The 17,222-nt window shown below is 54.6% G+C and overlaps 2 protein-coding genes across 3 annotated transcripts; one reads left to right on the forward strand and one right to left on the reverse strand.

Annotated features, from left to right (window-relative positions):
• Positions 1-1,101: 1,101 nt before the first annotated feature.
• NDUFS6 (NADH:ubiquinone oxidoreductase subunit S6) lies at positions 1,102-10,554 on the reverse strand. Its single transcript, XM_072807388.1, has 4 exons — positions 10,321-10,554; positions 9,747-9,800; positions 2,093-2,215; positions 1,102-1,288 (listed from the first exon to the last, which is right to left on the reverse strand). Exons 1-4 carry the CDS (start codon positions 10,450-10,452, stop codon positions 1,223-1,225), a joined length of 375 nt encoding a protein of 124 aa, XP_072663489.1. The 5' UTR covers positions 10,453-10,554; the 3' UTR covers positions 1,102-1,222.
• Positions 10,555-11,691: 1,137 nt separating this feature from the next.
• MRPL36 (mitochondrial ribosomal protein L36) lies at positions 11,692-13,298 on the forward strand. Of its 2 annotated transcripts, none has more exons than XM_072807390.1 (2): positions 11,692-11,716; positions 12,855-13,298. In XM_072807390.1, exon 2 carries the CDS (start codon positions 12,871-12,873, stop codon positions 13,201-13,203), a length of 333 nt encoding a protein of 110 aa, XP_072663491.1. In that variant the 5' UTR covers positions 11,692-11,716; positions 12,855-12,870; the 3' UTR covers positions 13,204-13,298. The 2 variants fall into 2 exon arrangements, with proteins under 2 accessions (XP_072663491.1, XP_072663490.1); XM_072807389.1 differs by lacking the exon at positions 11,692-11,716 and adding an exon at positions 11,973-12,039.
• The last annotated feature ends 3,924 nt before the right edge of the window (positions 13,299-17,222 follow it).

The following is a 17,222-nucleotide window of genomic DNA, read 5'->3' on the forward strand; positions in this document are numbered from 1 at the left end:
AAAGCAACCGGACTCCAAGGCTTGGGTTTCCCTCCAATGTTCATCCTGCTCCCGCTCCACCCTGATGACCCTGCCAGTCCCATCCAGCTCACCCCACACCTGCCCCGTGACCCCAGGGTCCCTTAGCCTCCTGCCCCCCCACCCCCACCCCCTTCCTCCTACACTTGCTCAGAGGCCCTTCTGCCGGGAGTCTCATGAGGAACCACTGTGCGCTCCCAGGTGTGCACAGGGTGTGAACAGGTGCGTACAAGCAAGGTGGGGCAGACCCCACCCACTGCCCCTTCAGCCCCACAAGGGGTCCAGGAGGGGCTCTGCATTCCTCTCAGGACAGGTGACCTGACTGCTTGTGCACAGGACTCCACTATTCTAGGCTAGTGATGCTCTTTACTGTTTCCAGCTCCCAGGACTGAAGAGAAAAGTCGCACGTCCTTCTGATAACGTCTCAGTCAGGTAATCTGTTCTTCCATCTAGAATACTTTTCTCTACCCTCTGAAGTTGGGAGCTTAAATTTTGTCATAATGAGAACATACCTGGCCATGCCTCCTTGCTGGTCATGCTGTGCTGTGGCGTTCCCGGATGTGCAGGCTTTCCTCCAGTCTCCTTCCTCACCATCACTGCCTCCTCGGGGACCCCACATACCACACGTCAGGGCTCGCGGGCACTCTATGCAGCCTCGCTTCCCTTCCCTCCAAAGTCGTCCCACTACTTGTGTTAGGAATCCTTACTACTCTATACGCGCACTGCCCTCTGGCCTGCATGTGACTGTGAATACCTCCCGGCAGGTGCTTCCTGGGCATTAAGACTCCGTATCTCAGCCCAACAAGAGGACAGAAGGGGAGCCTGGCCACAGGAAAGCAGCCAAAGAGGAGGCCTGAGCCTGGCACCGACTGCTAGGGGAGCCCTAAGGCTGATGAACCACCATGTTTTCATAAAACCTCTCCCCTCTCGCCCCTCAGCTACTCCATGTGGTTGCACGGAGTAAAGCATGTGCTCAGAGCACCCAATACACACCCCGCAGGAGGACCCCACTTCAGCCTGCGCTCTACATGAACGTTCATTTTCTGAAGTCCATTCTTTGAAAGAAGCACACAGCTGCCCATCCTAGATACAACACTCTTTATTCGGCACCAGCGGTGCCCCGGGAACAGCAAGAGGCCCTTCACCTGTGGGGTGTGTGCACCCAGCTGCCTGCAGGCCCCCGGGGCCGGGATGCATGGCTGCTCTAGTGATGGTGATGTTTGAACTGCAGTCCACAATAGCCGCACGTCCCCGTTTTTGTTTCTTTGTCCTGAAAAGATTCAAGAAGAAAGATCTCATTTCTATACTGTGCTTCCAATCTGAACAGGTTCAGACACTAGACAAGAAGTCATGCACAGAACCTGAAATACAATGTCAACTAGAAATGGCTCAAAACCTCTGAGGTCGCTACTGAACTGAGAACCGTCAGGGCACCAGAGGCCCAGGTCTGACTGGCTCCACCCTCCCTCGCCAGCAGCCGTGGGCAGTGGCCTGTGAACCCCGGCTGCAGCTCCGGCTCCCGGACCAGAACATGTGGTCATCTCAAAGGACTGCTGCCAGGACAAGGATTAGCGAGCAGTCACTCCTGGCCTTAGCTCAGGAGGGCCGAGGTTCCACCCTGAGCCCAGAATTCAATAGACTGGAGCAGCAGGTGGGGTGCTAAGCAAAGGCCCGCCACCCCCAGGCCACCAGCAGATAGGGTGCTAGGGTGCTGCTGGCTCCCTCCCCTCCATCAAGGCCGCAGGCTGAGCCTCAGCCCCCACTCCCCCTCGTGCTCTGATGCCCTGGGTCCTCTCTGCTCCAAGGCTGTGTGTGTGCAGGGGCACCCAAATGAGGCTCCAGGCAGACAGAACCCACGTGTGTGGAAGGAAGTGGCCAGTCTGTCCCTGCTGGTAATGCTACAAACATCACACAGCACCTCATGGCACGACCCAGGCAAAAGGGTGCCCTTCACCCAATCTGCCCGCGTGGTCGGTGGGAAAGATCACATGGGCAAGCATGCAGTCAGTCTGCACAAGAGCCACTCGGAACGAGACCACTTAGACTAGGGCAGCAAGGACAGGTGACACGGTACCAGGTTTATGTACACTTTCGGGTGGCCAAGAGCCCCCCCGCCACCGTCACACGAGATCACACGACTTTCAACTTCACTCACGGGCTGCTCAGCTATCAAATCAATGGCAAAGTTTTCATTCACCTGGAACAAGAGAAAAAGAAAAAGTTGTGCAGCCAAGGACAAAGGCTTGGTCATTTTATGAAATTTAAGTGTCTATAGACAACACCCCCACACTCTCAGGTCCCACCAGCACACACGTTCCATGCATCTCCTCCATTCTCATCTAGCATTGCTGGACATTTCAAAACACACATGTAATTTAACAGGCGCGCGCGCGTGCACACACACACACACATATTTAACATTCCTTTTCTTTTTTAGAATATTCTATGTATTCATGAAACACAAAGAGAGAGAGAGGCAGAAGGAGAAGCTGGTTCCCTGCGGAGCAGGAGCCCAATGAGGGGCTCAATCCCAGGACCCCGGGATCATAACCTGAGACAAAGGCAGGCACTTAGCCACCAGGCACCCACACACATTTAACTTTCCATTTGGTTAAAATTTCCAACTCATGGAAATGGTGCCAGAATCGACTACAACATTCCTCTCTGGTCCATACCTGATTCTCAGACCAGACCGCTAGCACGGTGCCTGCGGCTTCAGCACAGCACTCTGCTCCTGGCCCCAGCTCTCACTCCACCCATGGGGACACGTGAGGAGTGACACCGAGGCAGCGCCCAAGGCCGACTGTCCCCGCCAGCACCACACACGCAAGCACCAGGGCTGAGGAAATATCGCAGGGCCCTCCGCAGTCACAGAGGCGAGGAAGCTCTGGCCATGTCTACGCAGCTGCCAACTTGGGGAAGCACCCAACAGGGACAATACAGGACAACACAGGACACAGGGGGGATGGTGTTGCACCCACAGGGACCACAACCCAACGAATATGCTGAAATCTCTGATTTTGTGAATTTTAAAATTCAATAAATACTTCATTATAGGAACGACCTCCTTTTAAAAACCAGTAAAAACAAAGGGAAAGAATCGCTGTTCCTTCTACTTTCCTAGCCTCACCAAAGCGTTTTCACATTAAGACTGGAGCTGCTGGGCAGACAGCATCACCCTCAGCCCCATGTGGAGACGCTGGGCCACCACCTCACCACCCTGAGCTTCGCTGGACTTGCCCGACGGCCCCACAGGTAACCTCGCCACAAAGAAGACAAGTTTGACGGAGCTGCTGGAGCCAGCCCAAGTTGCACACTCCCAGAAGGAGGCAACAAACCCCACGACAGGCCACAGTTAGGAAGACCCAGCCATGGGCAATGCCACAGGAGGAAAGGACTCAGGTCCTCTGACAAGTGAGTCAAGAAGGGAAAGGGATAGTTTGTGTGTGTTTGGGGGTAGGCAGGGGCGACACCCAAAGTGAAAACAAACTGAGACGCTACAGCAACTGCAATGCATGGAGCTTATCTGGATTCTGACTCAAGAAACATTTTTGTTTTACTATGACCCAATCAGGAGTGTTTACCACCCACTAGGTATTTAGTCTACAAGCCGCTGTAATCTGTGATACTGATGCCATGGTCACATGAGCACCACCCGGAGCTCTGCAGGCACTGGTGAACTCCAGATTCCACGGAACCACAGCGGCGGCAGCCTGCTGCAAGGCCCTGGTGTTGGGGCAAGCAGGGTGCTGGTGGACCAGAGCGGACACCGGTGTGGGCGCCATGGGAAGCATCCTGGCTGGACAAAGAACAGATCTCACAATGAGCGCCTGTGGCAAACTGGGGACACCGGCCACTGCCTTGCTCATAGGTGATCTGCAGTGAGCCAGTCACTCAGAGCCACCCCCAACCAATGCCAAGGAGACAAAGCCCAAGGCTGGGCAAGCTGGGAAAGTAAAGCATCCATGCCTGTGTGTCGAGGGAAAGGACAGAACCCAAACCACCCGGTCCCTGCGTGCCTCCCTGCCCAGTTACGGGGCCGACTCTATGTCCCAGCACGGTGGGCCAGCCCATGCCAGGAGCTGCAGTGACCTGCCCCAGAGAGCCCTGCAAATCCAGGAAGGGCATCCAGAGGCATTTCCCTGCTCCAGAGGTTTGTGCTTCCTGAAGCCGGCCAGGCAATATGTCATCCCTGACCGCGCTCTTGGCCTCAGCACAGGCATGTGTCTCACACTAGGGCTCTTAAGGAGCCACAGCTGATGGCACCTCTAGACCTAGCATCACCACCACCCACCCAGGGTAGAAAACAACTACAAGACCACAGCTGGAAGATCACCCACTTCCGGAGGCTGGGGGTCATTTGAGTGGAGCACACAACAGTGGAACGAACGCCACAGAGGCGGAACATCACACTTCCCGACAGACATCCCTGCAGCCACCATGGGGAGTGACGGCCCCGCGGAGACTAGTCAGGAAGTGCAGCCAGGGCTACTCTGCCACCTGCTTGGTGGAGGGTCAACCTCGTGTGGGCTTAGGGGTGAGAACTGCCCAGCCGGGGGCCTGCCCTGTGTGCCCAGAGCCCCACCTACAGGCAGAGGCCTTACAGTAGTGACAACAAGGAAACAAGCTTTAGACATGGGTCAGCCTTCACAAGGGCGGTGGGACCTCAGAATCTCAAAGCCTGGAAATAAGTTAGAAAGGCACAATCAACCTCAGTTAACAGTTTTTCTAAAGCCAGCGGACTGCGTCCAGAGGACACGCGATCCAGCAGGGCCCCACCCCTCACTCTTCCACAGAAACAGATGGTCTCGCCTGCCATCAGCACGGACGACGCCACATGCCTCTCACAGGAGCTTAAGCCCCAAACCCACAGAACGTGGATGTTCTGGAAAAATTTAATTGTTTTTAAAAAGCTTTATAGTTAACAGACACCAATCTTGTAAAGCTTTCCCTCCAAGTTTTGTTTCCACGAACACAGAAGTTATTGGGAAGTATAACACACCACGTGTGCAACATGGCCAGGCAGGGTGGACTTAGTGCATGGCCACACGGTGAGGCCGAGAGGTGCAGCCATGCTGTCCTACAAACTCCTCTAAGCACAGAGCCCCCCAGATGGCCTCACCGCTCCCCAACGCTGCACCTCCAGTGGGCTGTGTGCTCATTGCTGCTGCAGACACAGCCATGTGTCACAATGAAGCTTCATGGTGTAAAGTAGGACGGTGTCTACCTAAGTGACAAATGTGTCACAAAGGCCACACTAACAAACCCCCAAGCTCCGTCACAGCAGTCAGACCACCGTCTCCCGCGGGAAGGGCAGCTGACGCCTGAGAGTGACACAGGACTGCCCCCGTCACTCAGCACCACAGTGACCCCGACCTTCCATGATGAACGTCTCATTCCCGGGGTTCAGTTCAACCATAAGCATACAAAGAGCCCGGGAGCAAGCAGCACCCAGTTGACTGCGGGTGACCATCAGAGCTCCGTCTTGCTGCCATCACCTAGACTAGGCCAGACCAGGAGCAGCAGCACTGGACCTTAGCAGGGAAATGAACCAGAGCAGGTCACCACATCCACGCTTCTTGCTCAGCTGGAAGCATAGTGGGTCTTTAGGCACACAGTGTGCCACACACCTGCAGCCGTCCAACAGCTGTACAGCTGTCCCCTACACATCACTAACCTAGCAATGTCAAACTACCTTCTTGTTTATCTCTTGATGGCCAATCGATTTGGGCATAAAGATATTTAGGTTTAAACTCAATTGTCAAAAAGCTGTTGTTTTTAGTTTGTTTTTGGGACTGACAGTTCCTACAGAAGTTACTCCCTTATATCACACTGGGATCAAATCCATTAGAAATACAACATAAGACACTGGACTATATAAAATAGTATTTAAAACAATACACGAAGGAATAATAACCTAGTTGAGTCACCCAAGTTCTGTCCAATGCTAGCCCTGTTAATAGAAATTCACAGGTTCAGAAAGGGAATAAAGGGGAAAGGAGAAAAAAATGAGTGGGAAATATCAGAAAGGGAGACAGAACATGAGAGACTCCTAACTCTGGTAAACAAACTAGGGGTGGTAGAAAGGGAGGTGGGCAGGGGGTGGGGTAACTGGGTGACGGGCGCTGGGGGGGGCACTTGATGGGATGAGCACTGGGTGTTATTCTATATGTTGGCAAATTGAACACCAATAAAAAATAAATTTATTTAAAAAAAAAGAAATTCACAGGTTTAAAAATAAAAGCCCAAACCAATTATTCAGATTATACGGTATCTTTAATACAAACACCAATACTTATATTTAGTTCTACAACTGTGTAGACATAGGTTTATATAACTTTTAAGTCATGATACAAACTGAAGTGTTCTTCCAAATTAATTTTTAACACAAGTTCAGAGAAAATGTTCAAAAACAGCACCTAGGATTTTTGTACAGCAGTGTTCACAGTTGCTCTGGGGTGACACAAGTCCAGGGACGACCTGGCCAGTGTGGAGGAAGAGGACAGGCGCAGACATGAGGAGCATGTGGTACAAGGTCATGAAGCCACCAGGGGAGAGAGGACAGTGGACCTCAAGGCTTAGTGTCCAGGCTGCCACCATCTGAACCTTGGGCTTTAGAACCTTCGATTTTCGCCGAATCTAAAGAGTAAACAACTCTTAGGTCTTCAGAGTCCAGGGTGGGGGCCGCTTCCTGCAGCTCCAAATCCCTGGGGTACCACTGCACCTCTCTGGCTGTTTCAGCCTTCCCAAACCTCCCAGGCATGTGCGTGTGCACACACCTTAACGTCACCTCGGTTCAGATGGCCTGCTGACATGTCAGTGTCAAACACCAGTCAGCAGGAGACAAAAGATGCTCTGAGTCTTACTCTGTTCCTGGTCTTGGGCAACTCCCGAGAATTTTCCCAAAGCCTCTGCACAGGTACTGTGCGCCACCCCAGCATAGAAGTCACCTCGCCAGGCGAGTGGTCTGCTCTGCCACGGCTCGGGAGAAGCAAGACAGACGAGCTAATGGCCAGCAAGCCCTGGGAAAAGGACACTGTTCACTCCTGGGTGGGGCCTGAGGGCCAGTCTGCATTTGCCCCGTCTGTAGGTTCCTTTCTTCAGCACATGTAGTTCATGCTTTCCATCCACAACTTCCACAGAATCCTCTTCAAGCTTCAAGCTTCACATTATTGCAACAGGACAGCAGGTCAGGTGGGCCTCGGCACCTCGGGGACTGCTCCGAGGTCACCTGCGGTTGACACCTGCAAGCGGCTACCGAAGACCAAGGGGCCCAGCGGGTGAGTCAGAGTCATTACCAGACTCACCTACCAGCCAGGGGTCTAAGATGGGCAGGAAATGTCCAGAGCACCCTCCCCTTGGACGGATGCCCACTCCTCACGAATGCTGGTGAGGGCATTCATACCTGCGCAGAGCCACCCCATCATCGTTGTGGTTCATGGACGGGCTGTGCAGAGCTGTGCTGGGTGGACCTCAGCCTCCCAGGGTTCTGGGCTCTCTGCTTAATTATGTATCTTCCAAACCTACAAATGATACCTGTCTCAGTAATAGCAATCCTGGCAGCCGCAGAATGAGGGCACCTGTTCCCTGATGTCTCTCATGGGGTGCCCACTGCCCTAGCAGCCTGTCCACACTGACTCAGCATCCAGAGCCCAGTGAGGTCAGGACGGCAGATCCAGAGGCAGTCAGAGCGACAATAAATACACACCCCCAGCTACAAGGTGACACAGAGGCGGCATTGCTACTGTTGTCACTGTTGTCTTCATCCCTGCCATTCCTCACTGCGGTCACTTGTCCACACAAACTCTTCCATTAGAGTACAGGAAACGTGGGCTTTCTATTACATGTATATGACCTCAAAGCCAATGAAACTCTTTCTATAACCTGCAGACGAATATCTGCTCAGTTCCAGCCCCTCTGCCTGGCTGGGGTAGTCATGGACCAAGGCAGGCCTGGTTTCTGCCCCTCTGAGGCTGGGAGCTGGGTGGCATGTTCTTCAGCACCTGACTGTCCCCTCCTGGAAGACCTGTCACAGGCCCACATGAATTCCTTTGCAGACATCCTGCAAACTGTATCAGGCACCTCTGGTCAGAAGCGGCCAAGAGCCAAACACAGATACTTTCCACTTCTTCCTGCAAAGGCCAGTTCACCTCTCAAACTTCCTGCCATCCTTGTTCTCCAGATTAAGCTCAGATTCAGTTCGTTTCCTAAAATACAACTAAACGAACCTATAGAGACAACAAAATCAGTGGTTGTCAGAGGCTGCGGAGAGGAAGGTATGAACAGGTGGAGCACATAGAATTTTTAGGGCAGGGAAATCACTCTGTATGATCCTGTAACAGTGGACACATGGCATGCATTGTCATAACCCACACGAACATGAACATAAACCACGGTCAAGTTAGTAACATGTCAGCATCCATCAAGTTCACAGTGATCAGCTATCACACACGTAGCACCCTGATGAAGATGTGAGCAACAGGGGGTGACATGGGAACCCTCTGCACTTCACCTATAAGTTTCCAGCATAGGTAAGTACCTTCTGTAACAATGTCTTTGGGAAACCCAAACAACATTAAAATACTCCTAAATATCAAATTTTTGTCGTGAGAATGAGAGCCAGAGCAGGATTCATCATTTACAGACATGCCGTGCACCCGTACAACATGAACATGTGCCCCAGAGCACGAGACCCGGAACCAGGATAAGGTTCTGGACCTGGGTGAGTGGACAGAGTGAGCTGACACTTCAGCACCTTCTCATCTAGTCACACTTCGTCTGCTTCACTGATTCTGTTTTTGTTTGCTTGCTTTTGGTTTGAAGGGCCCCTCCATGCACCTGTTACCTCTCTGTCCACCTCTACCCCCCCACCCCCCTCCTGCTAAGGCAAACAGAAACCACTGGAAGCCACACCAAGTCTCCAGCAGAGAGGAGCTGGGGACAGACCCAGGTGCTTGCCAAAGCATCAGAATTGCTAGGGAGCTGGGGGCCAGGCTGCATGAACCCATGTCCCCCACCCTACCCCTGCCCCCGACATCCACAAAGCAGGAACAGAAGTAACTAATGAGAATTTAAAAGACAATGTAACCATGATCAAAGGGGAGTGGGAACACATCTTACAGACAGCTGGGGATTAACAGGAAGGCTGCCCCAGGAAGGAGAAACTCAAGAGGACTACAGAGGACAGAGGAGGAAAGGGCTTGGAAGACCGTGAGCACTGGGGACGTGGCAGTGCAGGTGACAGGGGAATCGAGAGGCGCACAGGCTCCTGTAGGAGGGCCCTTCCTCTGTGGCCAAACACAGGTGTGGGACCCACCACCGTCACTCAGGGAAGGGCAATCGTGGGCCAGCGTCAGTCCCCACAGGAACACGGCCTAGTCTGCTGGGCAGGAAATAGGACAAGCACACCCCACACGGTGACTGGAAGAGTCAAAGTATGATGTGACTTTAATCTGAGGGTCTCAGGAGTCTAAGGCACAGAAATGAGAGAAAAGATCACTCCCGTTTATACTTACACAAGACGTCACTTAGAGCTGGGGGGGGGGGGGAACAAAACGAACACAGACACAGACACAGACACAGACACAGGGGCATTTCAGAGAAACGCGCGGCTCCAGAGCTGCCGGGGTGCTCACTATGGGAGCATTTAAGTCTGGGCACTATTACTTCTCGCCCGTCACGTAAGCGTTTTTGCAAAGGCCCACCGCTCGTGTTACGAGATCTCTTACCTCTTTCTGACGACCAACGAACCGAACTTTCCTGTAGTCTTGATCGTCATAAACCTGGAGACAGAAAAAGACCCCAGATGACTTTACAGCCTAACTGTGAAGAGAGCCGCTCCCTCTCAGCGGCACGCCTTACGGGAAAGTGCTCCTTCGGGACCTCTGGCCGTCGGTGACCAACAGGGGGACGCGGGGCCGCGCGAGCAGGGGCTTATTCGGGCAAGGCCCGCGGGGCGAGAAGGCGCAGCGACGGCGCCGGGCGGGCAGCAGGCGGAGCTGGACCCCGTGTCCTCCCCGCGCCGCGGGCGACTCCGTCAACAACGCGGGGCCGCTTCTCAGCTCGGGCTGCCCACTGGGACCCAACGCCGTCCCCGCGTCGGGCCACGGCAGCCCCCGAGCTGTCACTCGGCCACCGGGCGCCGCCGGGCTCTGCAGCTGGGGGCCGAGGACCGGGGAGCCCCCGTGGGGTCACAGCGCGAGACCCGCACACCTGGGCCCAACCCGAACCGGGCCGGCACGGGGCTCGGCCCCCGGTTCTCCGCGAGCCGAGACGGGGCGGCCTCCACGCCGCGGCGCTTACCTGGCCGGTGTGCGTGATCTTCTCCCCGGTCGGCGACGCCCGCACCCCCAAACACCTGGCGCCCCGGGGCGGGCGCAGCGCCGCTGAACCGCTCCGGCCCAGGAGCCGGCAGAAGGTCACTGCCGCCGCCATCTTTGGGCTGAACCCTGACCCGGCGCGCCGGCACGCTGACGCATGCGCACGGCTCCCCCCGGGCCCCCGCGGCCCGCACTTCTCGCGCAGGGGAGGCGCGCACGCGCGGTGCGCTCGGCGGGAGCCGCCGGCAGGTGCAGCGGCTGGGCCCGGGCTCCGTCCGCAAGAGGCGGCAAATCTAGGCGCACCTCTAGCCGGCAGTGCTGTTGGGTGATTCCTGCCTGGGGTGGGGCAGGGGAGGGTGGAAAACGAAGGTGCAGTCTTCGCATCTGATGGTAGTTGGTAATCATGGGGGGTTCCATATCGCATGTTTTCCTTCGCGAAGGGCCGTGTATAGAGGCCCTGTAAGTGCATTCCCGTTGCGCACTGCGCATCGCTGTCACCGCGGGAGCGGCGTGTTTCGGGATTTCTGCAGCAGAGCTCCAGTAAAGCACGCTCAGTGTCCTCCCCAGCGCAGATCAGCCCCGAAGGCCCCCTGCTCTCGGGCACCGTAGCGGCCGCCGACCCGGCTCGCAGTCCCGGCGTTTCCCTCTTCCAGCTGCCTGTCTCATAGACCGCTCAGGAGGGTCACTCACAGGAGCAGCGCCCTGATGGACAAGGGCTGTGGGCACGGGGGAGACTCCGCGCAGGCCTGGGGTGCCCGGACGCCGGGCGGTGTTGCTGATGAGGGACCACACGCACTGGAAACCTCTCGGGACAGAAAGATGCCCACAGACGGGCACCACGGGCAGGCCCGGAGCTGACCCCGGCGGGGATTCGGTGTGGTCAGGGTCTTGGCAGGGCCCGCAGGTGCAGGGGTGTGGTGGGGGCCCCAGCAGGTGCAGGGATGCGGTACCCAGCGGTCGAGGTCGTGGCGGGGCGCGCAGGTGCAGGGGTGCGGTGCCGGCCCCAGCAGGTGCAGGGATGCGGTACCCAGGGGTCGAGGCCGCGGCGGGGCGCGCAGGTGGGCTGCACACGGCGGGTCCCGACACCCGTAGGGAACAGCAGGTGTATTGACTCATTGTGGGCTCGGGCGGTGGGCAGAGGGGACTCGCCGGAGTCTTTGAACTTCTCTGTTGGAAATGATCCTAACACAAGGCTGGAGGGAAGAGGTAATAAGTGCAGCAGGTAGGACCAGGGCCCGTCACCGCTTCCCTGAGCGTTGCCACATCTCTCCCAGGATGTCCACCTAATACAAGTAGCGGGTTCTTCTAGCTCTTGTTTCCACTTCGGTATTCGTCCGTGTTTTAAAAACGTCTGGTTGGCTGTGACTTCTGCATTCCAGGTATCTATTTCCCTCCCCATTCTGACACTCCCTGAGACCCCAGGGACCGGGGCAGGAGGGCGGCCCAGGGTGGGCGCGCAGACGGCCTGGTGACTCCGCCCCTGCGCCCGGCACTGCCGGGGCCGCCACGTGATCCTGCCGCCATTTTTCTTTCTGGCGGACGCTCCGGGCGGCGGCGTCCCTGCCCTACTGCGCAGGCGCGTGCGAGGCGCGCTGCCGGCGGTCGCGGACGCCTTCCTGCCAGGTCAGGGGTCCCGGGGGTCGCGAGGGGCCGGAGGTCGGCTACCGAGAAGGGCCGCCTGGATGCTGTCCCCTCCCGGCGGGCACGTCGGGGACCCAGCGCTCCCTGCCGCGTCCCCAGCCTGCAGGGACCGCCCGGGGGCGGGGGGCGCAGGGGGCCGGCGGAGGGGCCGAGGGCTCGCGGGGTTGGGGTAGGGGTGAGGATGGAGTCTGGGACTCTCGGGGTTGGGGGCGGAGATGGGGTGAGGGTGGAGCTAAGGCTCCCAGGGATGGGGGTGGGAGTGGAGCCGAGGCTCAAGGTAGGGGTGAGGGTGGAGGAGGTGCCCGCGGGGTAGGGGTGTGGGTGGAGCAGGGTGCTCGCGGGGATGGGGGTAGGGGTGAGGGGAGCTGAGGCTCTTGGGGGTGGGCGTAACAGTGGAGCAGGGGGCTCACCGGTTAGGGGTGGGGTAGGGGTAGGGGTGGAGCCGGGGGCTCACGGAGTAGGGGTGGGGGTGGAGCAGGGGGCTCACAGGGTGGGGGTTAGGGGTGAGGGTGGAGCAGAAGCTCCGGAGAAGGGGGAGGTGGAGCAGGGTGCTCACGGGGATGGGGGTGGGGGTGATGGTGGAGCGGAGGCTCCCGGGGGTGGGGGGGAGGGTGAAGCAGGGTGTTCATGGGGGTGGGGGTGACAGTGGAGTGGGGGGCTCACGGGTTAGGAGTGGGGTAGGGGTGAGGGTGGAGCAGGGGGCTCACGGGGTAGGGGTGAGGGTGGTGCAGGGGGCTCACGGAGTCGGGGTGGGGGTAGGGGTGAGGGTGGAGCGGAGGCTCCCCGGGGGTGGGGGTGGGGATAAGGGAGGCCCCGGGTGGTGAAGCTCCTCATGGAGCGGGGAGGCCTTACCTGTTGCCGCTCTGCCCTCCGCAGGGTGGGCCGCAGCAGCATGGCGTCTGTGCTGGTGCGGAAGGTGCTGGTGTCAGCCCTGAGCCCGCTGCCCCGGCTGAGCCCGCACCTGGCGATGCCCCGAGCGCTCTCCACTCTCCTGCCCGGACCCTTTCGCGCTGCCAGTGCCACTGGTACGAAGTCCACGGTGTGGGGGCTCATGGGCCCCGTGCCCCTGCCCGGCCCCCTGCTGCCAGGCCTGCAGCCTGCCCTGGGGTTCAAGACCAAGGGTGTCATCAAGGAGCGCTGCCGGGACTGTTACCGCGTGAAGAGGCGAGGGCGCTGGTACATCTACTGCAAGACCAACCCGAAGCACAAGCAGCGACAGATGTAGTTCCGGTCGCTAAAATAACGTGCAAAGTTGCATCACTTCTTGGAAAAATGGTACCACCTACTGAAAGAAAAATAAAATTTACACACGCGGCCTAATCTTTGTCGACTGTCCGGTCTTGACTCTAGTGCCCGTGCACCTCACCTCCTGTAGCAGCCAGGTCCAGTCAGCTAGGCCAGCCAGAGCCCAAATGGGAAACGCATTGTTCTTATCTCCTGTGCAAGCCGCAGGTACTGGGGCCGAGGGTAGAAGATAAACGGAGGGAGAGCTGGTCAGAACGCAGCCGGTTAGGAAGAGCCCGGTTCCCTGTGCAGGACCCTCCTGGCAGGGGGAGCTCAGCCCTGGCTCTACACTCAGCCAGAGCCCTGCTTTTAATGATCTCAGATGCTTTTTCTCAGCATTCCTGTCTTGATAAGTGTGAAAGCCTTGAAAGCAATTTTTAAGTCGATAATTTAATATTCTATATGCAAAGTTAATTCAGATCTGAACTAAGCATGTTTGTGGTCCATGGTGAGACATGAATGTGCATGTGTATGTGGTGCGTGTGTGTGAATGTGTGCCCTGCTCAGGTGTGCATGCTCATGTACACGTCAATGTGGTGTGTACGCGTGCAGGGCACCCACCTGGTGGGAGTGTGCTGAGCAGAATAGCTCTGGTACCCTGTGCAGCCAGTGGCACAAGTGTTCGTGTGTCTCCTGTCTTGGGGTTACAGCTGCCTCACCCACATGGTTTGAGCTCTACACAGTGGGTCTCCCTGACAGCCTTCCTGCCCAGGTCACAGCTGGAGCGGGTTACACTGGGCAGGACAACGGTACAGGGTGGTGAGTGTTGGTGAGCAGGATGGCCGAGGCCAGTGAAGGCCTAGCACGGGGACGGCCTCCTCAATCATGCTGCTCCCTGCAAGGTGGGGTCCAGGCTGAGACCTGCAGGGCCAGGGAAAGGGAGATGCAGGGGTGACGCCAGTGAGGGGCCCAGGCAGCAGGGAGGCTGGAGGGGCTGAGCAGCACCCTGCACATGGAAAACTGGATGATCCCACAGCACGTGAGCAGCTCGGTGTGCCCCGCTCAGCCACGGCACACCTAGTCCTGACCTCAGGGCCTGACCGTGGTACCCAGGACCCCAGCACAAAGCCAGGGCAGCTCAGAAGGGAAAGAAGGAAATGCCCTTCCCTGGAGCATGTTATCTTGGGCAAGGATGGGATTCTGCTGGAGTAAAAACCTTCTTTCCTCTTCATTGCCTCAAGTACTTCCCAGACCTCTGCCCTGCCCTAGTTTAGGTGTAAGCGCTCTAAGGGTAATAATTACCCATCTAGGTTTCAGAACCACTGCAGAATAGATGGGTGACATCAGGTGGTTTCTCCCCCTCAGCACTGCTGGCTCTAAGGACAGATTTTTCTCTGCACCTGGTTATCCAGGGCACTGAAGAGTACAGCATCCTTGGCCCCCACCCTCTGGGTGCCGGGAGTACACTCATCCCTGGTTGTGACAATCGAGACTATCTCCAGATGTGGACAGATGTATGAGGGTCATGCCCCCTGGCAGGGTTTGTCTGAGAACTGAAGCCCAGAGCTAGGCCAACCCTGTTTCTATCCTTTGCTCTCAGTTCTGCTACAAGGCCTGGTCTGTAGTAGACACTCAACAAACTCATGAGGAGTCACATGACAGTAACATGGAGATGCCTCCTTATAAACAGCCTTTTGTCCTCCCACATGGTTGGAACAGGCTCATCCTATGAGGCTAGGTTCACAGCTTTCTTGTGAAGAGTTGGCAGACGGGTCCTGTCCATGGGAATGCAACCACCTCCCATATGGAAGCTTGATGCTACACTGGTCTAGGACCCACACAAACACACACACCACACACCTTCTTTTCAGTTGTTTTCTCCTGACAGGTAGGCATGAGGTTTATACTTGTCCTTGGGAGTGGCTCTGCAGGGTTGATGGTGTCAGTGTCATGTATACAGGTATGTGACTCAAGATACAAAGGATAGGCGACAGTGGGTTTAGGGAGGCCATGGGGCCCTGTCCACAGGAAGCTGTGAATAACCTACCTACAAGCTGGAATTCTAACAGTGTTGATAAGCTTTTAAATCATCCATTCCTCCTAGGTTGATTAATCTGATCTAAGGTGACAACCTGTGTGCTGGCCAAACACAAGCTCAGGTACTTTCCAGTGTCTGGATGGACGAGCATTTACAGCCCGGAGACTCCAGCATAACAACAGACTTGGTTTAGGTCGAGAGGCAGCTGGCAAACTACTCCAGTTACACTCTTTCATGTGTGTGTTTTCTATGCTTTCTACTAGGTGAATTGTTACTGTATGGCCTGGAAAACCTAAAAATACTTACAATTTGAGTTACATTTGAAGAAACAGTGTGCCAGCTCCTTGTTTAGATCATTAAATAAATTCTCATCTTACCCTGGGATTTGACTTCACAATGACCACGACCTACCAGAAACATATCAGTTTTTCTATCATCCACACAGTGAGAAGGATTTTTATATTTGTAAATGCTAGCCATGAACAAATAGAAATTGAGATAAAAAGTGCTATTTGGGACGCCTGGGTAGCTCAGTAGTTGAGCATCTGCATTTGGCTTAGGGCATGATTCTGGAGTCCTGGAATCGAGTCCCACATCAGGCTCCCTGCATGGAGCCTGCTTCCCTCTCTGCTTGTGTCTCTCCCTCTCTCTGTGTGTCTCTCATGAATACATAAATAAAATTTTTTTAAAAAAAATGTTAAGTGCTATTCATAATAGCACTAAAACCGTGAAATGCTTAGATACCAATCTAATAAAACTATACACATTATATTTAAAATTACCAAACACTGTTTAAAGAATTTGAGTGAGATCTAAATATTGAGCTATACCATGTTTATGGATTAGAATATTTGATATTGTCAATTCTCTCCAAACTGATCTACAAACTCAATGTAATCCCAGTAAAAATCCCAGCAGGAATTTTTGTACAAAATGCCATGGTTATTCAAAATTTTATATGGAGAGGCAAAGTATACAAATAGCCAAAAAATTTTAAATTCAGTTGCCTACTCTTACTTCAAAGCTTACAATGAGGCTCCAGTAGCCAAGACACTATAGTACTAGTGCAACGGGTGAGCAGAACAGAGTTGAAGTCAGAAATAAACTCACACATAATGTGATCAAGTGCTTTTCTTTTTTTTTTTTTAAGATTTTATTTATTTATACATGAGAGACGGAGAGAGAGGCAGAGACACAGGCAGAGGGAGAAGCAGGCTCCATGCAGGGAGCCCAATGCGGGACTCGATCCTGGGTCTCCAGGATCACGCCCTGGGCTGAAGGCAGATGCTCAACCGCTGAGCCACCTGGGCATCCCTCAAGTGCTTTTCAAAACAATTAAAGGTGATTCAGTAAAGAAAGGGTAGGCTTTTGTACTATGGTGCTAGAAAATGGAGTTTCCATACACACAAAGCAACTTTCATCGTATATAAAGATTAAAAATAGAATATAGACCTAAATGTAAAATTTAGTACTATAAAATCCTCTCAAGAAAACAGGAAATACATGTGATTTGGGGTTCTGCTGGTTTATCAGGTATAACACCAAAACATGCCCCATAAATGAAAGCCTTCATAAATTAGATTGCACCAACGTTGTATCCTTGAGATACTTTCATCAAAGTTCACAACTTCTCTTCAAAAGATACTGTTAACTAAATGAAAACAAGCCAAGAACTAGGAGAAAATCTTTGTAAAACACATTTCTGATAAATGAATGCATAGAATATCTAAAGAAATCTCAGAACTCAATAATGAGGAAACCACAAACTCAGTTAAAAGCAGGCAAAAGATACTTCACAAAGGAACGCATACTGATGGAACATAAGCACATAAGAATGTTTAACACTGGATTTTAGTGAAAAGCAAATTAACTTCACCACAAAGTAACACCACACACTTAATGGAGTGGTTACAGAAAGAAAAAACCAAGATCCTGCAGTGATGGTAACTCACTGAAGGTGGCACAGCCGTGTTGGATTCAGC

Source organism: Canis lupus, chromosome 31 (genome assembly GCF_048164855.1).
Source record: "Canis lupus baileyi chromosome 31, mCanLup2.hap1, whole genome shotgun sequence".
NCBI lineage: Eukaryota > Metazoa > Chordata > Mammalia > Carnivora > Canidae > Canis > Canis lupus.